This window comes from Calliopsis andreniformis, chromosome 6 (genome assembly GCF_051401765.1).
Source record: "Calliopsis andreniformis isolate RMS-2024a chromosome 6, iyCalAndr_principal, whole genome shotgun sequence".
Lineage (NCBI taxonomy): Eukaryota > Metazoa > Arthropoda > Insecta > Hymenoptera > Andrenidae > Calliopsis > Calliopsis andreniformis.
In genome coordinates, this window is record NC_135067.1 from 12,640,602 (window position 1) to 12,664,840 (window position 24,239).

Genomic DNA, 24,239 nt, shown 5'->3' on the forward strand with positions numbered 1-24,239 from the left:
TCCCCTCTAAGAAAAATAGTTTGAAATCTTTATTACCCCTATAAATTCGAATTACTAACAGCATAAAACAAACGCGTACTCTTATGAATTGAAAAAGTTTTAACGTGTTTATCTTTATAATAAAATTCTCATACCAGTGTGAATTTTACGCTTTATGCGAATTTAAGCATAACGAAAATATAAATTCAATTCTGAATAAGCTCTTATCGTATCAGTTAAATCATCTAAAATCTGCTAATCAAGTATTAACACTTCAATCACCCTCAACCACCTCACCTAAAAAATACTTCACAAAACACTTCGTCGAAAATAAAAAAGATATATCGTTCACATGAAACTTAAACTATATTCCACACTTTCTTCGCTACCTAGATAGTCAGCAGATGTCAAGGTAAATCGCGCTATCAACGCGAGAATCTAATTTCCGGGCAAATTCGTAATCACATATCACGAAATAGCGAGTCTCTTAACTACACAACTTGGAAATTAATTGGTACTATTCACGCAAACGATTATTTTGTATTTTTCACAGCACCGAACGATCGATTAAAAAATCACTGATCGAGTCACGGCAGGGGCTCGTTTTCATGATTTCGACTGCCGGCAGGAACACTCGGATGCTCCTCTGCCGGCACACGGAGTCACACTGCAATGCCAACAATTTGTTGGTACCGCGAATGGCACCGACCATCTGTTTTTCGTGGCAACCAGTGGTTAGGTACGCGCTTGCGCCACCCCTATTACGGCTATGGTAGGATCTACGTTACCCAAACTGGAGGAGCAACGATTGGTCACAAAGACAAGGGGAGGGACACCGTGACTGAACAATCAGAACTAAATTAAAAGACCTGATAATTGGAGCACCTGAAGATGTCACATTAGAGAGAAGAAAAATAAAAGTCAGCGATTTGATATGGGAACTTTTCGATAATAGAACTCTGACTCCCGTGACCTTGACCACTGTGTGTCACATCTGGTGACTGATTATATCTACGTGAAATTGCATTTCGCTTCGCATTGCGCAGAAATTGAACTTCTCTTTTACTGTGATAGATGTAGACAGTTTTTATGGAATGACACTGTAACATTTTATTATGTAATATAATTCTTTGGTACTCGACTGACCTAGTCTTTTATCGAGTATCGTGACTAGGATATATTTTCAGATTTTTTTATATTGCTTGCTATATTTATGATGAACTGTATATTTAATACTAAATTATTATTTAGTAAAAGAAGGTCTATAACTGTCATAAAATAAATGTAAAATAAATGTGCGTTTCATCAACTTCGTCTGACTAGTTTACAACCTACTTTCATTTTACTTCCTCGTCTTCAGATATAAGAGAATTTACTTACAAAGTACTGCTGATATAAAACGGACACGGATAGACTACAATGAATTATACGTCAGATCAATATCACACGTATGGTCCACAGGTGTGTGTACCAGCGCATAAAGACTTATAGAACTGACATTAATGTTTGCAAAGAGTGACCTGATGCACAGTTATTTAACGACACTGTGGGTGCAATCTTTATACTGTGTCGACGCTACGCAACAGTTGATAACGCCTCTGCAATAGTAACCGTATTTCCAATAACCGTTAAATCTGTGGTTGTAAAGTAAAATGGTATACCTCCCATATTGCTGTTTTCAAACTTTGAAAATTGAAATTTGTAAATTAAAAAATTCAAAGTATTAAATCTGAATTCCATATTATAAAGGTGCACCTCATTAAACTCGTATTTTTAAAGGGTAAACTTGTTTTAATTAAAGTTCCTTATGCCTGAAAGGAGAATTTTATCTTATAGCCCTCAGTTATGTCCAAAACTCATTTTTCTTAAAAATGTGGCTTACACAGTTTTCCCTTGCAGTCACAAAATGTGTACATAGATATAACTTAAATCTGTTACAACGTCCAATTCTAAACAGTTATCTATCAGTGAACACAAACTAATCCTGGATCCACAACAAATATTGATCTCATTACAGCGACGAAACATCCGCGATAAAATAATGATCGCGCTATTAATGCTTCAGGACATGATTATCACAATCGTAACTCGATAAATCGGCCAAACGAGCGATCGAAGAATGTATTAATCTCTCCTCCGTACGTATGAAAAATAAAACTGATTTTTCAGCGACATAATCGGCTTAAAATTAAGGGAGCTAAATCATTGAAACCTTTCATAAATGGTATCACGGAATGACTAATGGCAGTAACGCGGTGCTCGTCAGATTGTGGCATTGCTTTCAGGCTACCAGCTCGTCGTCGACCTCTCTTTTCTCTTTCTTTTATTCGTTTCTTGGCCAACATCTGTCTTACGCGCCATACCTTACTATGCCGCATTACATTGCCACAACCCGTACATAACATGCCGATCCGACGAGTCCGACTTTATGGTGCAAGGTGCACCGTCTGCCTCGAGAGAATTTCAGAGAATTTCTCGCAGAAAAAGTGCCTCCAGGGACGTATCAGCCATCATACGTCGCCCCACCTTGGCTAAATGTAACATCGAAGCTGGTTAATCACGAAATCGTAAACGATGGCTAAGAAATTATACTTTTAGGAAAACTTGATTCTTGAGGACAGAATGTTTCGTTGAATTGAAGATTAGATAATCATAGATGACAGTGATACCTTATACAGGTATCCAAAATGAGAATATGTATGGTGCAGATTTGGGTGAATTTTATTTGAAATAGAAAGAAAAATTGTCATTTCATTGGCGATGAAAATTAGCTCTTCAGTATATCCAATATATGTAAATTTGTTCGAAAATGAAGCTTCGAGGAATAGTTAATTGGAAATTTTGAGTAATTTCTATAAATATTAGAATTCATTCTAACTACAGTTGGATTGTATTTATTTGAAATCGATCTTTCTTTTGACAAACTCTAAAATAAGAAATATGTTTCTAATTTGTTCGTTCTTTTTTCAACTGCGTCATCAAGTTTGTGAGAAATTGATCATTAGCACACATGCCCACCCAAAGTAACGACAAAGATAAATCTTCTTTGTTATAACTCTAACTTCTCTAATTATAACTCCTCTAACTCTAAGTCACTCAAACCTCACGTTTCGTAAACAACGTCTCCTCGAGGAAAAGTATGTCCCTCGACTAGTCTGTTTCCATATATGCAGGTATCCCTGGAGACAGCACCTTTCACAGGGTTAGTGAAGTTCAGTTTCTGAAACCTGTTCTTGTTTTGTCGAAGGAATCGACGCCTTGACTAGCTTCCTATTCCGAACTTATTTACATATTTATACAAACGTACGCGCGGCCCGCGAGTGGCATGCACCAGTTTACTTTCCTCCACGAATGTAAGCAGACTCCGTTTCTAAAATTACCCATAGACCACTTGTTTATCTTCTTATTTCAACTTAAGAACCAGTCGTCGAATGTAACATTCCATGCAACTTGGCCGAACGACAACAGAGACCTCCAAAAATATTCTTAAAAATCTTTGATCCTTCTAAACAACCACATTCCTGGCGGATCAATTTCCAGCCGAAGAAGAAAATACATTAAGCCCGTGCTCGTTTCACTGAACCGAGGAAGTACGTACGCAGTTATGTCCGCCTATGGAGCACAGATAGGGTAAAGTTCCAAGAACCAAGGGGAGGAAAAGAAATCCTCTCGACAGACATAAATCAATCCAAAGGCTCTCAGTTTATGTGCCGTACGCTAACGAGCTACGACCACACGCTCGTTTGTTCTGTTTCCCGCAGATTTCCCGACCGTTTTGCGTCTAACGATAGGATGGATATCCCTTGCAAATCGGCCCTGGCGAGCGTGTCGATCGCTCGCTCGATCTGCGTTAGCGAAACAGGCCGATCTATTATGGCCCGAATTCATGCGGCGACAGCACGTGCACTGGAAAATGGTACGTTCTATCCGCGTCTCGGACGTGCTACATAGACACGAGATTCGAGCGGTTCAACGCGCGTGACACACGCGACGCTTTTCACCGCGCGAACTATAAAAGCGTTTAACCCATTAGCCAAGGCGTCTTACTTTTTCGCGACGGGCACCGTTAACCTTGATACCGTTCGCCTTCCAAACAAACGAGCACACTTTTTCCGAGATCGCATGAATTAACCCTTCGAGGACGTCTGTGCGTACTATAAATGCTATTCGTGTCTTACGAGAAGGCCTCTGGAAACCATTAAGGGCAATGCTTTTTAAAGGACTTCTTCTGGGACATGAATCGTTTCTAATGAATAGGATTCCATTCTTTCGTATTATCAATGCTTGTAAAGGTACACTATAATATAATTTTGTTTAACACTTTGCAGTTCTATATGGCAATCAGATATGGGCATTATTGAAACGAAGTATTTTAAAAATGATCAGTAAAATAGTTTATTTGGTTGGATACTGTTTGAAATAATCTTGCGTTAGTTTAGTGGAACAGACAAATGATATTTTCTTAGTGGGTCATTTAAACCCAATTTGTTTATATTTATTGGCGGGAGAAACAAAGTTTAGAAGGTAAACAAACTAAAGAGACACTATAATTTTACAAGGAGCAACGACACGAAATAGCTCTGTTATTCAGAGTAAAATATCCCAGAGTAAGTATCTTATCAATAGGAGATAAAGTCTGTTCTATGAAAATGACTAATAGAAAGATCGATATAAAACTTTCTTTCGTCCACTGTAATTTTCCATCCCATTTGCATAGTGCTTCCACAGGTGAAAATGCTCCGTCCCTGAAGGGTTAAACACGTCTCGCTCGTCGACCTCTCATAAATAAGATGAAAATCAATCGGTACGTACCCTTTCGCGGTAACGTTGGTTCACAAAGGAGGGGCGATTTTCCACGCGCATACGTGTCACATGGCCGTGTTTTTCACCGTGCGCGATAAGAACGAGCTCGATCCTCTGCGTGAAAATACTCACGCATAATCGACCAATGCATCCGTCCTCGTCCACGAGTACAGCAACACTGACCTGCCGTCACAGAAGGAGAGGAGAACGGACCAGGTAACAGAACCTCTCCACTATTCCCTTCTCGTCGTTGTCCTCTTTCTTCCTTGCCTCTCTCCTACCCCACCCCCTTTTCCTTCCATCAGCCTCCTCACCTCCCCTTTCTTTGCGCCTTCTCCAGCCTCTCCTTCTTCCTCGTCCTCTAACTCTTCCGCCATTTCCTTTCCTCCAGCGCTCCAGCTTCTTTCTCGTCCAGCCTCTCCCCTACGTTATTGCTCCTCTTTCGCCTCTTTCACCGTAATCCTTCTCTTCTCGCCGTGATGTCCAATGTCTATGGTGGTCGTACTTTTTTCTTTCATTGTCCTTTCGGTTTTGATTTTAGGAAATGTCGAGCATAGGTGTCACGATGATGGACGTAGCGTTGATAAGAGGGCGAAGTAAAGAGTCTGCATCGGTCTTTGTTCACTTTGTCGGGTTTTGTAGATCGTTCTGCTGAAGGACGAATAGCAGAGGACACGTACAGTCAAGAATGTTTATGAGCTGAAGATTCTTTGGTGGAACAATGGGGTGTCGTTGAATGGGTTCACGGTTCTTACGTCTGAACCTCTGAATGCGCGAGGGTTACTGCTCTTTTCGAAATGAAGATCCTGTGGCTGGAGGGAGGCTGACTCGGGGTACGGAGTTCGAAACGGTTCTAGGCTCGTGTATTTCGAAAATGATGTAAGTTTCTAATTACCCCAAGCATCGACATATTTACAAGATCCAACTATTCATGGGGAAAAATATAGATGTACAGCACTGCCTCGATATAAACTCGCGTTTCGAAATCAATTGTAAGGTTAAAAATGAGGAGGAATTCATTTCTACGGCTAATGAGCTACTGGTAAATGGAAAATTTACCAGTGTAAGACAATGCTTAAAATGCTCCCTCAAGTATCGTACAAAATTATAATTTGACACGCAATTTGAAAGTATATACTTTCGAGAACACTTAATGTAGAAGACTCTCACGTGGAGAGATTCTAAAATCAATTAATGCTCTAAATTTAACATATTCACTGTCCCATGCATCACATATACGCATGATTCACAGACTATGGCAATGCACGTTATGCCAGCAGACTGGAGATTTAGACAATTTGCAAACTCGTCTCCACAAAGACAAAAACCAATTACCACTAGAACTACGACGCTTAATATAGTCTATTTTTAACAGTATTAAAACACCACAGATCTCTGAAAAAGTACATAATTTATGCAAGCAATATATGCCCCACTAACCTCGAGAGGGTTAACACTGAATGCAACTAAAATAACATACATGTCCCACTTATTCTTTTCCTGTTATCACAGCTAGAACAATATTGCAAACCTAGTTAAAAAAAAATGAAAATAAAAGATGCTCGAAAAGAATCTCAGCCACGAAAGGGTTAACCAAGAAAGCAATATCATTCGTAAAAAAAAAAGAAATAAATTGTATACATAAAGTGTAATTGTATCTGCTATATTAATAGCTCTCGTAATTCTAGTGTTAAACAGGAAGAATGGTCCCAAAAGAATACGAGTGCATCATTGAGTATCCAAACAATATACGCAACTACGCGACGTCGGTTCGACAGCCCCCACGCTTTTTCTACTGAAGACCCTATCACCCTCGTGTGTATTACATTAGAAGTAGCAAGATCGATATCTCGTCGAAACGAGTAGATCCTTACCTGCTGCCTACGCGTCCTGGTGGCTTTACATCGTTGTTACACCGATAACCCAGCGGCCAGTAGCGTACACGCACCAATTTCGCCGTCTTCTGTAATCCTGCGTAGAGCATATTGCTCTCGCGTACACAGAGAATGTATTGTTACGGTCGTCAGCTGCTGCTTTGCTTCAAACGAGCACTCTTTCCGTACAGAGTGGGGAGATGGATGTACGGGGGTTCCATGGTACCAGATACACGGAGGGGGCCACCATGGCACGAGGAAGGGGAATTTGTTCCCCCATTGTCCCTGCCGCACATGCATGCAATTTTCACCCGACGATTGTCCACGTTAATTGGGCGCCCGTATCTCTGAAATTTTCAAACATCGTTATCATTAGAAACAGTAAATATGTACCATCTAATGAGCCTAATCTGCTTTCTATGTATGTTAATAAGTATAAGCTAAAGAAGTTGAATTTATCGGTTATTTGGTGTTGCGTCGATCTATGTCACAAAATAAATGGTACAGTCAACGTTTTTTAAATTTTTTAGAATCTTCTGACTTTTTTAGACCTTTTAGGGTCACTAGAAATTATGTAATTGTTTGGAAGTATATAGGAAGTATGTATTGTTGTTTTTAAAAATAAATGCTCTGCCTGGCTCCAACTTTGTACTTTTTCTTATGCGACACGTGAGAAGAATAGAGGACTTCCGAACCCTTTTCTATCTGTTTATTCTTTTTATGTCGTAATACTGAAAAGAAACCGGATCCAGGGAGAAGTTTTTGCATATTGTGGCTGCATTTTAATTTAACTTGTTTGATAATATACGACTTGACTTCCACGCAGCTAAATTTCACTTCCGCGGAAGTAATGCATTTCACTTCAGTGGCTCACGTATTTGTAAGTCTTCTGTATCATAGTCTATTATCATTATAAGGTATAGAGTACACAAATAATAAACAAAACTTTGTGAGGTCGCCATCGTTTTGTAAAAAAATCTTGATGCTGAGTAAGATAAATATGATTACAAAATATGAACAAAACTTCGAAAAAAAGTTGCTCATAAAGTACGCACGAAAAGAATACAAAAGACTTTTGCAGAATTTGTTGCATGTTTTTAATCTGCGAAAACCACGTCAAAACTGAAGGATCCTACTATGACGTTTTAGTAATTTGAAAAAACAGTGTACCATTTACTATTTTAGGGTTATATTAATCACTTATATTGATATTAAATATGTAGATAATTGCCAACTACAATGTAACCAAATTTGGGGACTCCATAATGTAATATTATTTCAAGTGTACTGTTATGTGACGCTATTATTGAAATTCTATTACTAAAAGGTATTATTAAACGTACACATACCTTTCTGAATTTCTTGAAAATGAGCGCATATCATTTTCCCACAAAACGAGGTTACACATTTCCTGAAATTGATTGTTAATGACTATCTAGATTGATTCAAACTTTTCAATTTTCTCCCAAAACATTTAGTTCTAATTCCTCCCATTCATAGCACTGTAATCTCGTTTTGAACAGAATCGATAACGTTGATCGCGACATGAAAATGGTAAAAGGGGTCGTGATTGTGGAAAAGTCGGTGAATTACCCGTCAAATTATGAACTACGCGAGCCATAGATGACAGGACCTGCTTGCAACTAGGCTTCCTGTGGTTGCAACCATACAAATCGATCCATTTGTTTACGGAGGTCGTCTGCTATTTCGTTGCATTTTGTCAGTGTTTTCAGACTAAATATTATGCTCTAAATCGTGTTTTTATGTGACTTTAAGCAGAAACAGAGCTGCAATGCCGGGCACTGAAGTTAGTATTCCTTTGCATTATAAGATCATGTACTTTAAAGAAGGGATGTTATGAAGTATCCTTTTGACAGTTCTGTCAAGTCGTAATACTATCATGAACGTACTGTCAGCTAAACCATTAGACGAAAATTGTAGTAAATAAATTAGGTGTTTTGATGGTTTAGTTTTTCTATATCTGCAATTGCATGTTTTTTTGATGATCGTAAAAATGATACTGTTTGTATAGGACAACACTGGCGAACTCGGAGAAATAGAAAATGTTAGGGTCGTGGTCCGTGTTCGACCTTTAAATGGAAAGGAGCTGGATGGGCATTGTAAAAATATAGTACATGTGGATACTATAAATAGCGAAATAACTGTTGAGAATCCTAATGCAGCGCAAGGAGAACCACCAAAAGTTTTCTCTTTTGATGCCGTATTTGACACAGATTCATCCCAAGTTGATGTATACAATGAAACAGCGAGACCTATTGTGGATAAAGTTCTACAAGGATATAATGGAACTATATTCGCATATGGACAGACTGGCACTGGTAAAACTTATACCATGTCAGGTGCAAAAACCTCACCACAACTTAGAGGGATTATTCCGAACAGTTTTGCACATATTTTTGGCCATATAGCTAAAGCTCATGAAAATCAGAAGTGAGTATGATAACATAATTTAAATAAAAGTTATACAAATGGTCAGTTTCTCATGTGAAAATATAATTTTGTTAACAGATTCCTAGTTCGTGCAACTTATTTAGAAATTTACAATGAAGAAGTCAGAGATTTATTAGGAAAGGATCAGAATACAAGACTAGAAGTGAAAGAAAGGCCTGACATTGGAGTATTTGTGAAAGACCTAAGTGGTTACGTCGTAAATAATGCTGATGATTTAGATCGAATAATGTCACTTGGAAATAAGAATCGTAAGTAACTCACTTGAATTTTGTATATAATAATTATGTACTATGTATCTCTATATTAATATAATAATAATTTTAAGTAATTATAAATCGTACAATATTTTGATACATAGGTGTTGTTGGAGCTACAGCAATGAATGTATCAAGTTCTAGATCTCATGCAATATTTACAATCACAGTCGAATCTAGTCAGCTTGGGGAGGATGGTGAACAACATGTTAAAATGGGCAAACTTCATTTAGTTGATTTAGCTGTATGTTACTGTCACAATTAATAATGTTTCTTTTAAAACACGAGATAAATTAATATTTCCTTATAGGGTTCAGAACGACAAAGTAAAACAAAAGCTTCAGGAGTTCGTTTAAGAGAAGCAACAAAAATTAATTTGTCACTTTCAACGCTAGGTAATGTAATATCCGCTTTAGTTGATGGTCAAAGTTCACATGTGCCTTACAGAAACTCTAAACTGACAAGATTACTTCAAGATTCTTTGGGTGGTAATTCAAAAACATTAATGGTAATAATTTTTATCTCTTTTTAACTGGGTATAATTCCATAAATAATTACTCTATTTATTTATTTGAATTTAGTGTGCAAATATCAGTCCAGCAGACATAAATTACGACGAAACTATAAGTACGCTTCGTTACGCGAATCGTGCTAAGAATATCAAAAATAGAGCGAGAATTAATGAAGATCCAAAGGACGCTTTACTTCGTCAATTTCAAGTGGAAATTGAACAATTGCGCAAACAGTTGGAAGAAAATGGTGCAGAAATTTCCGAATCCGAAGACGATACTGAAGATTCTGAAGAAACAGGAGAAACTAAACTCGAGAAGAAAGCGAGGCGTAGAAGAAGTCAAATATTAACAATGGAAGAACTAGAAGACAGAGATGTGGATTCCACTGAAAAGATCGACAAAGCTGAAAGAGAAGATAAAAGTCCTGATGATAAAGACGTTATAGAACTGAAAAGAACCCAGTAAGTATTTCAAAAATTGATACGAAATATACATTACGTGTATAAAATATTAATTTTTACAGGAGCGAGAAAGAAGCACTGCGAGAAAAAATGCAAAACCTGCAAAACAAGATTTTAGTTGGAGGTGAAAATTTATTGGAAAAAGCAGAAGCTCAAGAACAACTATTAGCTGCAGCGGCAATTGAGCTTGATCAACGTAAAAGTAGAGAGGAACAATTAAAGAAAGCTATCGAAGCAAAAGAAGCTGAACGTATAGACATAGAAGAGAAATATTCTTCCTTACAAGAAGAAGCAGCTGGGAAAACGAAGAAATTGACTCGAGTATATACAATGTTAATGTCTGTCAAAGCAGAATTGTCTGACTTGCAGCAAGAACACCAAAGAGAAATGGAAGGACTTTTGGAAGGAGTCAGAGGTATTGGTAGAGAATTACAGTTGCAAGAATTGATAGTAAACAGTTACATTCCTGTTCAATATCAAGTACGTATAATGTCACATGACTGTGCTAATAAATATTCGATATAAGTAGAAAATAATTCCACTTTCATTTAATTGTAGACAATGATTGAAAGATATGTTCACTGGAATGAAGATATTGGAGAATGGCAATTAAAATGTGTAGCGTATACTGGTAATAATATGCGTAAGGCACAAGCAACATCACCCGTGGGAAGCAATAAAGATGTATGTATTAAACTAAGTATAAATTAATCACCATCTTATAAACAAATTTCCTAATACTCATCGTGATACTTATAGCAAACTCAGCCAGATATGTCGAATATATATCTTTCATATAATAACGGAATCGACAATACTTTCGTGCAACCAAAAAAGATAAGAGGTCGGTCTGGAGTTCCAAGGCCAACTACAGCACATAGACGTACTCCGCACTGAAAATATATTTAAATTATATAAAGCGATAGAAATATTTATTTTTCACTAAGTACCTTTTTTTAGCATTTTTTGTAGAATATTTTATTTATTTTTGTTTATATAATTTGTACGGGCAAATTTATATCTATGTACTTTTGCATTTATTATTGTTTAGAATCAGACATGTTCATTCCTATTTTCAGTATGTATAAAAGTAAAGGACGTATAATATAGTAGGGCAATATTATTTGTAACTGTAGCAATGAAAAAACTGCGTAAATTAATTTTTATCGCATAAGTATAAGTATCAGTGCATGTTACAAGAAATCCAATATTAGAAAAGTTACAGCTAAACTCTACAGAATTGAACTTGTGTTTCAAATCAGGTATTTCTTTCATTATTTATAAAACTGTAATGGCTAAAACGAACTATCGTAATAGATTTTACGTATCATTTATTCAGATTCCTTTGAGATATCCGTGAAATGTTAGACGTCAAATTTTAAATAAATAATAATGTATAAATTCGCAGAAATTACATTTTCATATTTAATAGCATGCAATATAAATCAATTAAATAGAAAGTTGATATAAGACTCTAGAGAGAGAAATATGTGCTGTACCTGTGTGATAAAAAATAAAATGTTTTGCTCTATATAGAGACATTAGGTATATGTAATTGAAAAAGAATGAAAATGTAATCCTTATCAAATAATTGCTAGCATATTTATGTCCTTTTACATTACCATTTGTTTGTACTTTGATAAAAATTAGATTTTTTAGCATGCAGATAATATTGTAGTATTTTCATAGCAATTTTTAATTGAAATGTCTTAAAATATTTATTTTAGATATGTTTTATTAGTTAAATACCAGTAATCAATAATATAGTCGACAATTAAAGTCATTTAAGTTGTGTAAAAATAGTATGAAAAGTATATTATTATCATTGATTATTATCAAGATTGTTCTACAATTTTATCTGTCTGACTTAAAGCACTTTAATTTCTGTGATAACAATGTTGTATTATTTTCGATACTTATTGTCTGTTACTTAGAATGATTAAATTAGTAGATATTTGTAATCATTGTGTGCATGTTATGTTTTTATATATAATTTACAAAATAAAAACAATAATAATCATATATTATATACTTCTCCATTTATCACAACCGGATATTTAGTTTTTATTTCTCGTACGATATTCTTTAATCCATTTTTTAATAAAAAAGCGATGATATTTCCTTGCTAAAACAACGCTGTATGGATCATTAGCGTCACTACTTCTTAAATCAAGATGATGTGCGCTTTCGGGTATTATTATTGCTATTGCTGATGCAGATAAGTTTCGCACCACACCACCGCTAGTCCATGGATCCAACAAACCATTACTAAAAATAAACAAAAATTGTATTTATATTTTAATGAGTATTTGGAAAATATTTAAAAAATCTAATCCCATTTTCTAAGAAAACAGATACAAGATTAATTAATAGTTTGTACCTGAAGATGATATTTGTTACAGTTGATAAGTCTGTACAACCATACTGTTCACAGACTAAATTTGGTTGTGGTTTTACAGAAAACTGTTTCATACAATCTTTAGAATAATCATCAAAATTCCATGGTTTAGGTTCAAACATATCATTTATCCCGTTCGTACACATTGGCATTACCATTTCTGTACAAGATTGATAAGACCATCCAACAGCTTCTAATTGTGGTGTAGAGTCATTTAAAGTTAAACACTTTGTTTCACCAGTGTAATTAGTAAATATGCTAATTGTCTTGTGTATCGCAGTTAATAACTCTGTTCCCGTTAGCGACTCATTCGTTAAATGCTTACACGCAGCCTATAAAATACATGCAATTAAGAGCAATTACATATATTTAACATTTTTTAAAAACACTATAAACCGGAGTGGATTGAAACAAAATTTTTAAATTTTCAAAATTCAAATCAGAAACTCTCGAAACTCTCGAATCTTTCGAAAGTCGAAACTTGAAACTCTCGAAACTATTTTATTTTGAATTTAAGATTTAAGAAAATTTTAGCATAAATTGTTTACAGTTACACAAAATACAAATAAACTCCTAACTATAAACAATTAAAAATTAGTATAAAATTAATAACTTACATTAACAGGATAAGCAGGTAAAGGTGCTAAAAAGTTAGCTTTATAAGGATAGTTCACCATCGCAAGGTTTGTATAAATATCTTCCAAATAAGATTTTAATTGTTTAACATCAGACGTATTTGTTAAGGGTTGACATAATTTCCAATTATCTGATAACCATTTCCTGCCCTTGTCTGTTAACATCAGATAATGATACAATAGTAGTCAATCATACTCATTTGTAATAATTAAATGTAGTTTAAGTTCATTACCATTTGATGTCACATTAGAGATTACATCCCATGATTTTCGAATGAGTTTTGGACAGCTAGGATGAGCTGTTTTAAAATCCATTGTAGTTATTCGTGCAAAAGCTTCACATTCTACAATTCCAGTAAATTGAAGTATTGGAGCTGAAGCTGCAATTGCTCTGTAATAGTAATGATTTTTAAGTCATATAGTAACTTATGTTCGAAGCTAATATTTTATAACACTTGTTTACAAACCCTTGTACAATATGAGGATATTTCATACGTATCCACGCACTAAGCATACCACCATAAGAACCACCAAAAACTATGACAGGACTCTGTTCATTTGTCTGTATTGATTTCAAATATGCAATAAGATCCACAAAATCTGCAAGAGCTTGTTGAGATGTTAAATATCCTACATGTTGAGAATCCATGTATGACTTATTGCCATATGGCATTGATTCTCCATAATAACGATGCTCAGCAAAAACTAATAATGCTCCAAATTCTGGTGCTATCTCCCACATAAATCCCTGCAAAAATATGCTGGTTAACATAGAAAATCAGAAATGAAATAAACTATAATTAATCAAATGTAATTAGAAAGATGTTGCACGCAAAAGTTAGTCTACATTAACATATTCTTTTATAACTAATTAGATACTTAAAACTATTATTATTATCACGTTTCATACTTACTGTATTTTGAGCAAAGGTTTCAATGTTACCTTCATTTCCAGTATAGAAAAATATAGGTGCATTATCTCCTCTTTGCCAAGTATTATTTACAAGGTATCTTAATTTAAATGTATCCTGTATCGAAAAACTAAAATGATCCACCTGTAAATGAGTATTATATTCATATCATTGTTTTAAGCTACGTGATTATGACTGTGAAATGAAAATATCAAATAAAGTTTTATAAACAGAAAAACATATTTATCAAATTGAGATATGTGATGATGTTAAAAATTTTTTTATAAAATGCTTTGGAAGACTATTTAAGAATTCTAAATAAATTATTCTACGAAAATACTTAAAACATTCGTGTATATGTAACATACATATTTAGGTATGCAATTCAATACTAATATTAGAAATACAAAATACAATAGAAATTATTGTTAGCACATACTGGAACGTCGATTGTCTTAATTTCATATTTGTATTTCGCGCTGAGCAATTCATGATTGCGCGATTGTCTTCGAAGATTACGGTGGAATCTGTTTGAAAGGAAGTTTTGTGCCGAAGACTGCCAAAATAGAGTAAATATTAAAAGGAAAATACTTTGGAGCTTCATCGCGATCAGCTGTCGATGAGATCTAGCTTCAAACTGCTTCAAGTTCAAACTGTCAATTTTGTGATGACCAGTAACGGACTTCACAGCATATCTATCTGTAAGTACTCATTACATACAAGGTATACTAAAAGTTTAAGATATTTTAAAATCGAAAAATTGAGATAACAACTGGATTAATGATATAAGTAAAATACATATTTGATAAAATAAATTTCGGTAACATAGAATTAAAGATTACCATATAGAACTGAAACGAATTTTAATCAGCATAATTTTAAATAATATATCGTATTAATAAAATATTAATTAATGTATGTAATCTGAATTGATATGAACGATAATTATTTTTTGATTAAGATTACCCGTATCTTTCGAATGATTCGAACGATTGATATAAGTGAGTTGTCTTGAAGAGTCTTTGTAGAAAATAATGTAAGTGTCGAAAATCTAATTTTTCAAGAGGGAGAAAAAACATTTCTAATCTCAGATTATTAATGAAATTTACAAATACTTCTTAATTTTTTTTTTTTTAATTGTTAGTAATGAAAATTTTAATTAAAGGAACACCCTGTATATTAAGTATCCAAACTAACAACTTATGATAATAATAGCTGGTTTTATGGGACTCAAATCAAGTAATTAATAGACACTGACATAAAATCTTTATTACAAAAAATAAATTAATTCATTCTACATACAAAAATACATAACTAATATTAATAATACTCTCTATCCAATGATGATTTAATAATTATACTATCATCAAGGATTATTATTATCAAAATATGACAGTGATGACACCGGTAAAATTAATATTTAATGTACAGAAAAATAATGCATTAATGTCATGAGTTTGAATTGAAATACAATAAATTTTTGAAATATTAGTTTCTAATTATAGCACTTTCTTTAAAACTGATTTTGAGAATGTAAGAATGCTTGTTAAGACCTAGCTTTAAAATTGGTATAAAAATTTTTATAAAATAAAACTAACTGCTGCAGTCTGTAGTTCAATAATTACTTATGAGTATATTACACACATGGTCAATCTTATAAAATAAATTATAAGATCAAAAGAAAGTTATGGCTTCTTATTTCATTTACAGTGTTTACATATACTAGTTTGTACAAAATATTTCATATGTATGTGTTCAAAATTTAAATTAAAATCAATAAAAATGCTACATTTAATTTTAAACTTTCTAAATTCCAAATTTATATAAATCGTCTCCATCTTAATTTTTAATACGTTAATTTTATAACGTGATTTTGCACATAAAATTCTAATTTAAAAATTTCTATGTATAACATACATTTCTTTAAAAGAATCATATTTTGTACAATCTTATGTCATAAAATTTCTATAATCTTCTTAAGATATATAAATTGTGAACAATTTCTTAATACTCAAGGTATACTTTGATATTCTTAGTCAGAGAAAACTTGCATCTATTTTCCTACAACAATTTTTCTTAAAATCTAGAGAAACTCCACCTATTTTATAAGAAAAAAAGACCTAATAAAGATCCAGTCTTGCATTACAATATTATGTCATAATGTCCAATGAAAAGACGTGACTAAATGTTTCTATCTCACTTATTCAGGAGTACTTATTTATGCTTCAAATATAGATTTATAACATTATGAAATAATAAAGTGTAAAAATGGTTCTTTTCTCTTTTTACAATTTCGCTTTCTCGCTAACTAATGTATAGCTTTTTCTCTAAATTAATTAGTACCCTCTACAGATTAACCGGGAAATTGTACTTTCATATTTGCATCTAAAATTACATTCATGTTTGTTGCCTTCTGCTAATAAAGTACAACAAACATGTATCGATAATCCTATTAATATACATATATAAATTTTAACTTATTGGTCCCTAAAATAAAACTCTTCTACTAAAGTGTTGTACAATAAAGTGCTTTAAATTAAAAAATATCTAGCCTCTTCTAACTACGTTTTGCTTTTAAACTACGAAAGCTATATTGCGTATTAAAATATTAATACATACTTCAACATTTACTTTTGTACTTCAATGTAAGTCGCATTTGTTCTATCCTCTCTGCATACTGACACTCGAGTTCCTTAAGTTTTGTCGCTACTTGTTCTTCTTGAGTACTAACGATTGCTTCAAGTTTTTGTTGTACTTGATTCATGGCTCTTTTATACCCTTCTTCTATACGTTTACATTCGCTTAATAAGAATTTCTCTTTATTTTCCGCATGCTCCTAAAATAATTTTCGTATTAAATTCAAAAAAATAAAAGAAGGGAAAATCATTTGTTTCCATATTATAAAATTACCTTATAATTATTTGCTGTTTTCTTCGCCGACTGATACTTATGCTTTAACGTATCAATACTACTTTTCATCTCTTTCTCTTTCTCTTTCAATGTATTTATCTCTGATTTCAGATTTTCCTCACTCTCCTTTAATTGTTGCAACTTCTCATTCATTTCAACTTCTTTATCTTTTATTTCCCTAATCTCTGCAGCCCATTTAGTCATTACTTGAGCCATCAGATTTCTCTCTTCCTCCACATCACTTTCTTTTTGCTTTAATTCTTCCTGTAACTTTTCGATTTTCAACTTTCGTGCTACCAATTCTTTGTAGTAAGTTTCTAGTTTTGTTTCAATCATTTGACTAACAAATTGCTCCTTTGCTTTGAAAGATGAATGAATTTTTACCTTTTCCGCAAGCATTACTTCTTTTAAATTTTCCACTTCCTGCGATTTTTCATTACATCTGGATTGTAGCTCTAACAAGACTGTTTTGTACCTCTCCTCTAATTCCTTTCTCTTCTCTCGATGCTGCTCTTCTATACCCCTAAGCTCCTCGACTACTTTTTGTTCCATCTCTTCGCGAACCTCTTTTATCATAATCTCTTTCAGTTTTTGAAAATCTGTTCCATCGTTTGAACTGCGCGGTGATAAATTTAATTCGGCGGATACTTGCTTTTGATTTTTAACGTACTGCTCGAACTGTTTAGCTTGATTTTTCAATTTTAATACAAGCTGATCCCTTTCTTCTTTTATTTTCTCAAAGTCCTTTAATCTTTCTAACTCTTCATCCTTTCCTTGCAAATCTTTTTCTAACTGTTTGATCCTTTGCTCCATGACTAAATCACTCTTCCTTCCAGCTTTTAAGAGATTCATTTTACTACTTAATTGTGTTACCAGATCTTTATAATGAGAAAGTTCTTTCTCCAATTCACATTTTGAATTTAATGACACGTCGCTATTTTTCTTAAACCTACTCTCGAAGTTTCCAATTATTTTCTTTGCTTCTGATAATTCTGTTTCTAACTGTGAAATTTTGTCTTTATAAATATTTCTTTCGCTAAACAAATTGTCGAATTTATTTTTTAAAGCTTCATTTTCCATTTGATATCGAGCTACTTTCAATTTTACGTCGTCAGAATCTTCGAGTTTCGAATTTCTTTTGATATTTGCTAATTCAGAATCGAGCTTCGAAATTTTAGCAATAAGATCATTTCTTTCAGTAATTGCATTTTCATATTTCTTTTTCCACGACTCTTGAGAAATTTCTATCTGTGCTATTTTTAATCTTGCATCATCTAGTTCAGATTGATATTCTGACATTTTTTTATGTTCATCAACTGCAGCATGTAATTTTTCTTCCAAACGCTTACAGTCTTCTTCTAGCTGTAAGGACAAACATTTTTTAAATTATAGAACAAATCATACGAATAAAATGTTAATAATTAAAATATGCTTACTTGATTAATTTTTTCTAAATGTTCAGAGCAATGATCTGGCAAGAGAACGCTTATTTCTTGATTTGGATGAGCATTCCGTAATTCGTTTAATGCTTCTTCCTTAGCTGTAAGCAACATGCTTTTAGAAAAATTTGGCCTGATGCTAATATTTTAATGCAAACCTTATTTATATTATATCACTTACCTCTTTCAATTTCTTGATGAATTTTCTTTGTGTATTCTATTTTCTTTTTTCTTTCGTAACTTAAATCTTTTTCTAATTCAATCACTTTACTTCTAAACGTATCACACTCTTGTGTCAGTTTTTCTGCTATTTTTACTTGTGCCTGCAAGTCGTGTTCGTATTTCTCGATATCTTTTTCACGTTCATCTAAAGTAGCGTATTTCTCTTTTAGCATTTTGATTTCAGACTTGTGTTCACTTATTAACTGTTCCTTTGTACTACAAACATCTATATACAATTCTTTAACACGATCCAATTCTTTTTGTGTTTGTTCTAATTGCACGCTACAAATTAAAATATATTTTTTTTAAATTATAGGTATTGTAAAAAAACATTAGAATCATATTACATAGGAAAATGTAATTTGATAAAAGCAATTATATTCATACTTACGATAATTGCACTACTTCCATTTGTGCTTCTAGCCTAACTCTTTCTACAGCCTTAGCGTGTATTTCTAAATATTCTTTGTTGTACTCATCAATGGCATCCTTTTCCTGTTTATTTATACTTTCTTCGCGTAATTTTTTAAGTGTTTCTTCATTAAGTGCTACTGCATTTTCTAACTTTTTTTCTAACTCAAGTTTCTCTTCGCGCATTATTTCGTACTGTTTTTTTACATCGCTTAGATGATTAGATAATTTTTGTATTTGAGCATTTGCTTTCATAGCTTGTTCGGTAAGTACAGACTTAAGTTCCTGCTCTAATTCATTAACACGTTTAGCATATCGAGCAGCTTCTTGTTGACATGTATCTGTTACTGCTAGAGCTTTGTCAAGTTCTTTCTCCTTTTGCGATAAAGTATTCTCTAACCGAGTTATTTCCTTTCTTTTAACAGCTTGCCCAGCTAAACATCTAAAAATTAATAATATAATATTAAAGACGAATATTCACTTTGACACAGTATACAATTATTTAATATGAATATAAATTACCTTTGCAATTCAGCCCTTAATTTATTTGTGATATCATCACAAGGTTTTGATTTTGATTTATTATGAAATTCACCTAATTTCATCTGTCGAATAGAGTCAGATTCATCTTCCAATGTTGTTGCTAATAATGAATCATACTGTGCTACGTCACTTTTTGCTACTTCCAATTTATTCTGTAAATACGTTTCTATTTATACAAAGTTCGTATATATTTTAAACATATGTTTCAGAATTAATCATGAATGAATTATCCATTTAATATTTCTCGTAATTTTAAATGAGTGCATTAAAATACCTGTAATTCTTGAATCAGCTTCTGCATTTCCTCTTTCTCCTGTGCTAAAACTTTGATCTGTGCTTGAAGTTGCATTATTTGTTGAGCATTATTTGTGGCCATAAGATTGCGACATTGTGCTTGACTTTCTTCTAATGCTTGTGCTAAGCGATTCATAGTATCACCCTTCTCTACCATAAGTGTTTCATGTGCTCTTCGTACATCAACTAATTTATTTTCCAATGCCACGTATGACGTTTCCTGTTAATACAAATCAAGAGAGTTTTATATACCAAATACAACTATAATATGTATGAGAAAATGTGTTCTACATATTTTAAATAGTGATACAATATAATGTTATATCTGTTATATGTTTACAATACAAATGTTAATATCAGTTTTATTAATAAATGTAGCGATATACGTAGTGATTTTTAAAAAAGATGAAATGTCAATAACTTGCCCATATACAATGAGTGTTGGAATCCACATTGAGCAGCTATGACAAATATTGTTATTACAAATATTTAAAGTGATAAATGTAGATTTTTATTTGTAATTATAGAAACTATAATGTCATTTAAAAGTGTTAGTACAATTATAACGCAATTAATAAAAAAGATAGTACAAAGACTTTAAGAATAAAATTACAAATACCTTTGCATTTAATTTATCTGTGAGGACATCTATCTGAGTTTGCATATTTTTCATTTCAACTGCATGCTTTTCTTGTGCCTGTTTTAAAAACTTCTCATGTGTTTTATCATGTGTTTGCAAAGCCTGTACTCTTTCTAATACAGCTATTTTTTGTTGTAACTCTACAACAGAATCTTTTGCAACAGTTAGTTCCTCATTCATCTGAAATAAAAAATTTAAGTTAAAAGAATGCTAATAAACAGAACAATCATATTATTAAATTATAAAACTTAAACAGGCTTTACATTTTGATTAGTTTTTTCTAAAACTGCATTTTTTTCTTTTAATGATGTTATTTGATTATGAAGATCAGCAATTTCAGCTTTTGCATCCACTGGAAGAAGAAAAGAAATTTTTTAAAATGTTTTCTGTAAAAATTCATTTATTTTTTTTAATAAAGTCAATTAAAAAATCTTACCCAATGCATGCTGTGTTTGATTCCTAGATATATTTGTCCTTTCAATTTCTGCTTGTAAAAGTGTTATCTTTCTACTAAGTTGATTTTTTTCTTCCTCTTTTTCTAATTGTAACTGTTGCAATTCATCTGTTAATGTTTTTATTTCTCTTATCCGAACTGAATATAAAACTTCCAATTGCTCCTTACTTTCATATTCAGCAGTTTTGTAAGCTACATTATCATCTTGTGACCTACCATTTGAACTTGCTTTGTAACAATGATTTAAATGATCTGGAGTAACATTATCACCACCCCCAAATTCGTGGAGTTGTTTATATTGTACATTATTTTCGTACCCATCAATGTAACCATTATTGGAGTAAACTTTATTTTGATTATCATAATGGTTAGCTGGTGTCTGATAATTGTATGGGTAATTTTCATTAAACGTGTATTCATCGTTTACTTGAGGTCTTAACTCTCTGGGAAAACTAGAATTTGGTGGCCTTGCCAATTCATAAGGTGTTTCTGCAGTAATATTATGTTTATCATTACTCCTACTACTTTTTGAATAAGGTGTATCTGTTTGACCATACATATTAAAGTCCCTTTGTATGTCTGACAATGAAGGACCAATTTCTAAATCTGATCTGTGATTTGTCATACTGCTGTCATAATTATTCGAATTCTCAACATGTTCATAAACGCCAAACTCTTTTTGTAATTGGGATACAGTTTGTCCATGGGGTGATATAACTCCTTGGGTACAAGAATTTATCCCTATGTTAGAACTCTCAGCTTCCTTAGTACTATCTTGATAATGACTACTGTTGACAGAACTAATGTCATCGTCATCATCTAGATCATCAAATGCATTAGTTAAGAGATCTTTGATCTAAAACATTAAGACATACATTATAGTCTCAGATAATGAAATTTATTCCACTTGAGTGAAAGTACAGAAGATTAAAACTAACACTCCACTACAAAGTACAACAAAAATAATGTAAGACAAAGTAAATTGCACCTCATTGTTACGTCGCTTAATATCTTCTTGTTCTTCATCCTCCTCTAAGCCTTGTGTACTTGTATTTAGTCGGATACTTTCTGAGCCCTGAAACAAGCTCAGACCTGGACCCTCCATCCCTACCGTCTGGCATGCAAGAACTGATCATGAAAACTGAACATTTATATCCAACATATTTTTGTTTATAACACCATAACCTAAACGCAACAAGTGGGTCACAGAAAATTAGTTTGAACTACCATCTTAAGTTCAGCAACACATAACAATGTCTTGGTAATGTCATTTTTCACTAATCTTAATAAGTCTGTTGGAAACAACACTGAGATTATTAAACCTATCAAACGATTATGTGCTCCGCAATTTGCTTGTAAACAATCTTTGAAAAGTCAAACTGCATTACAGGAAGTCTATACGCGGAAATAATCATTCCGTACGCTCCGACTCTCCTATTGGTTCGTTCCTTGAATCCTACTAGCGGACGTTGTAGCGTATCTTCTTTAAAAGAATATATTTAATTATAATGTGTTAACTTATGTTTGCACGCTTACAACGATTATTTGGACGATACAAGAAGAAGGATTTACTTAGACATGAAAGCGATAATACAGCGAGTGACGAAAGCTAGTGTTTCAGGTAACGATTAGGTTATATGTGTTTTATTGTAATAATCAAATTATCGTCCATTAAAAAACAAATAAGGGTCACAAAGTAAATTTACATACTACCATATGTGTAAAATAAAAAAATGTTACATTTTATTGTATTTAGCAAAACATTATTATATTATACTTTTCCTTTCTTGTAATGTTTAAACTGTATTAAACAATAAGAATTCATGTAAAAAAAATTGTTATATTGAATGTAATCTATTGCATATGTAATACAGATTGGAATGCTTAAATATAATGTAAGCTTATGCTTATACTTAATGTTAGGATACGTGTATCATTTTATATCATTACGATTATGAAAGATTTAAACAACATTGATATGATCGTAGAACAATTTTTCAGTTGATGGTGATATTATTAGTAGCATTGGGAATGGTCTCTGTGTCTTAGTTGGTATAAAGAAAGACGACTCATTGGAGGACATGAATTATATGTAATATTTTCATTATATTTATAAGGCTTTATATAAAATAGTTTAAGTTCTGAAAATAAGGAGCAAAATATTGTTTTTCTCAGAGTAAGAAAAATATTGAATACAAAAATTTTTGATGGTGATAATGATAAAAGGTGGGGTGCCAGTGTTAAGGATAAAGAGTACGAAATATTATGTGTCAGTCAGTTTACATTATACCATAATTTAAAAGGAAATAAATTAGATTTCCATAGAGCTATGCCTGCACAATCGTCAGAACTATTTTATAACACATTTCTTGCAGAACTTGGTAAAAATTATAAGCCAGAATTAATTAAAGGTAATAGTATTTACAAGTAAATTATTTTTAATGAGAAAGTTATATCAAAATGTATCATTACATTGGCATACCATTAAAAAATATTATCATCAAATTTCTATTGAACTTTTAACTACTTTCTACAGATGGTAAATTTGGCGCAATGATGGAAGTTAATATACAAAACAGTGGACCTGTAACAATAGAAATAGAATCTCCAATTAAATCTAATGAATAAAATCAATCTAATAAAGTGTAATAAATATTAATGAGAATTTAATAACAACGAAACATTAATTGAATGCCTAATAAATGTCCTTGTTTCAATGAGTTCTGAAACTTCTCCCTTTGTGTGTTACATAATATGTTAACAAATATTTACAAAACATTGCTTTCTGCATGATAGAAATTTAGTTAATTTCATTACATATTGCTTTAATATCTACATTGTATTCTATTTATTTTTAGTTATTATATACATATATATTTTATTTCTACATTTTTTTTAATGATAAAAAGCAAAAACAGAATATACATATGTATACATATATATATGTGTGTGTGTGTGTACCGTGTTCTAACTTTTCTGGTTCTAACTCTTTATAATTTCGTATCGTTATAACAAATATTTTTGTCA

General features: G+C 32.6%; 4 protein-coding genes across 12 annotated transcripts; 2 read left to right on the plus strand and 2 right to left on the minus strand.

Annotated features, from left to right (window-relative positions):
- The first annotated feature begins 8,274 nt into the window (after positions 1 to 8,274).
- On the plus strand, positions 8,275 to 11,892 carry Klp64d (kinesin-like protein 64D). The gene is made up of 9 exons (XM_076380662.1): positions 8,275 to 8,463; positions 8,689 to 9,107; positions 9,186 to 9,376; positions 9,487 to 9,626; positions 9,693 to 9,890; positions 9,964 to 10,355; positions 10,418 to 10,835; positions 10,914 to 11,039; positions 11,115 to 11,892. The coding sequence occupies exons 1-9, from the start codon at positions 8,449 to 8,451 to the stop codon at positions 11,250 to 11,252; spliced, it is 2,037 nt and encodes a 678-aa protein (XP_076236777.1). The 5' UTR covers positions 8,275 to 8,448; the 3' UTR covers positions 11,253 to 11,892.
- Positions 11,893 to 12,081: 189 nt separating this feature from the next.
- Positions 12,082 to 14,917, minus strand: LOC143180724 (lysosomal Pro-X carboxypeptidase). Its single transcript, XM_076380665.1, has 7 exons — positions 14,739 to 14,917; positions 14,303 to 14,443; positions 13,856 to 14,136; positions 13,622 to 13,779; positions 13,371 to 13,543; positions 12,736 to 13,085; positions 12,082 to 12,623 (listed from the first exon to the last, which is right to left on the minus strand). The coding sequence occupies exons 1-7, from the start codon at positions 14,901 to 14,903 to the stop codon at positions 12,413 to 12,415; spliced, it is 1,479 nt and encodes a 492-aa protein (XP_076236780.1). The 5' UTR covers positions 14,904 to 14,917; the 3' UTR covers positions 12,082 to 12,412.
- A 1,300-nt stretch (positions 14,918 to 16,217) lies between these two features.
- Positions 16,218 to 22,455, minus strand: LOC143180718 (uncharacterized). Of its 4 annotated transcripts, none has more exons than XM_076380659.1 (13): positions 22,201 to 22,455; positions 21,195 to 22,068; positions 21,022 to 21,110; positions 20,738 to 20,938; positions 20,544 to 20,579; positions 20,099 to 20,338; positions 19,804 to 19,976; positions 19,262 to 19,723; positions 18,830 to 19,152; positions 18,646 to 18,749; positions 17,594 to 18,571; positions 17,210 to 17,473; positions 16,218 to 17,135 (listed from the first exon to the last, which is right to left on the minus strand). In XM_076380659.1, the coding sequence occupies exons 1-13, from the start codon at positions 22,315 to 22,317 to the stop codon at positions 16,920 to 16,922; spliced, it is 4,077 nt and encodes a 1,358-aa protein (XP_076236774.1). In that variant the 5' UTR covers positions 22,318 to 22,455; the 3' UTR covers positions 16,218 to 16,919. The 4 variants fall into 4 exon arrangements, with proteins under 4 accessions (XP_076236774.1, XP_076236773.1, XP_076236771.1 ...); XM_076380658.1 differs by having other exon boundaries at positions 17,210 to 17,479; XM_076380656.1 differs by having other exon boundaries at positions 17,210 to 18,571; positions 22,201 to 22,454.
- On the plus strand, positions 22,397 to 23,929 carry Dtd (D-aminoacyl-tRNA deacylase). 6 transcript variants are annotated; one of them, XM_076380678.1, is made up of 6 exons: positions 22,397 to 22,473; positions 22,603 to 22,833; positions 23,214 to 23,304; positions 23,388 to 23,438; positions 23,588 to 23,623; positions 23,749 to 23,821. In XM_076380678.1, exons 2-5 carry the CDS (start codon positions 22,791 to 22,793, stop codon positions 23,595 to 23,597), a joined length of 195 nt encoding a protein of 64 aa, XP_076236793.1. In that variant the 5' UTR covers positions 22,397 to 22,473; positions 22,603 to 22,790; the 3' UTR covers positions 23,598 to 23,623; positions 23,749 to 23,821. The 6 variants fall into 6 exon arrangements, with proteins under 6 accessions (XP_076236793.1, XP_076236791.1, XP_076236794.1 ...); XM_076380676.1 differs by having other exon boundaries at positions 23,388 to 23,623; positions 23,749 to 23,929; XM_076380679.1 differs by lacking the exon at positions 23,214 to 23,304 and having other exon boundaries at positions 23,388 to 23,623; positions 23,749 to 23,929.
- The last annotated feature ends 310 nt before the right edge of the window (positions 23,930 to 24,239 follow it).

Bases quoted from the DNA above. Each gene is read 5' to 3' on its own strand.
- LOC143180718 (XM_076380656.1), bottom strand. From the start codon at position 22,317: ATGGAGGGTCCAGGTCTGAGCTTGTTTCAGGGCTCAGAAAGTATCCGA. The intron at 20,939-21,021 runs GTAAAGCCTGTT...TTTTTATTTCAG, and splicing joins TAGAAAAAACTAATCAAAAT to ATGAATGAGGAACTAACTGT. The intron at 17,136-17,209 runs GTAATTTTATAA...AAATTATTTTAG, and splicing joins AAACAGCAAATAATTATAAG to GAGCATGCGGAAAATAAAGA.
- LOC143180724 (XM_076380665.1), bottom strand. From the start codon at position 14,903: ATGAAGCTCCAAAGTATTTTCCTTTTAATATTTACTCTATTTTGGCAG. The intron at 14,444-14,738 runs GTATGTGCTAAC...ACTCATTTACAG, and splicing joins TTAAGACAATCGACGTTCCA to GTGGATCATTTTAGTTTTTC. The intron at 14,137-14,302 runs GTAAGTATGAAA...ATATTTTTGCAG, and splicing joins AAACCTTTGCTCAAAATACA to GGATTTATGTGGGAGATAGC.
- Klp64d (XM_076380662.1), top strand. The intron at 9,377-9,486 runs GTAAGTAACTCA...TTTGATACATAG, and splicing joins GTCACTTGGAAATAAGAATC to GTGTTGTTGGAGCTACAGCA. The intron at 9,891-9,963 runs GTAATAATTTTT...ATTTGAATTTAG, and splicing joins GTAATTCAAAAACATTAATG to TGTGCAAATATCAGTCCAGC.
- Dtd (XM_076380676.1), top strand. From the start codon at position 22,791: ATGAAAGCGATAATACAGCGAGTGACGAAAGCTAGTGTTTCAG. The intron at 22,834-23,213 runs GTAACGATTAGG...ACAATTTTTCAG, and splicing joins GACGAAAGCTAGTGTTTCAG to TTGATGGTGATATTATTAGT. The intron at 23,305-23,387 runs GTAATATTTTCA...TGTTTTTCTCAG, and splicing joins TTGGAGGACATGAATTATAT to AGTAAGAAAAATATTGAATA.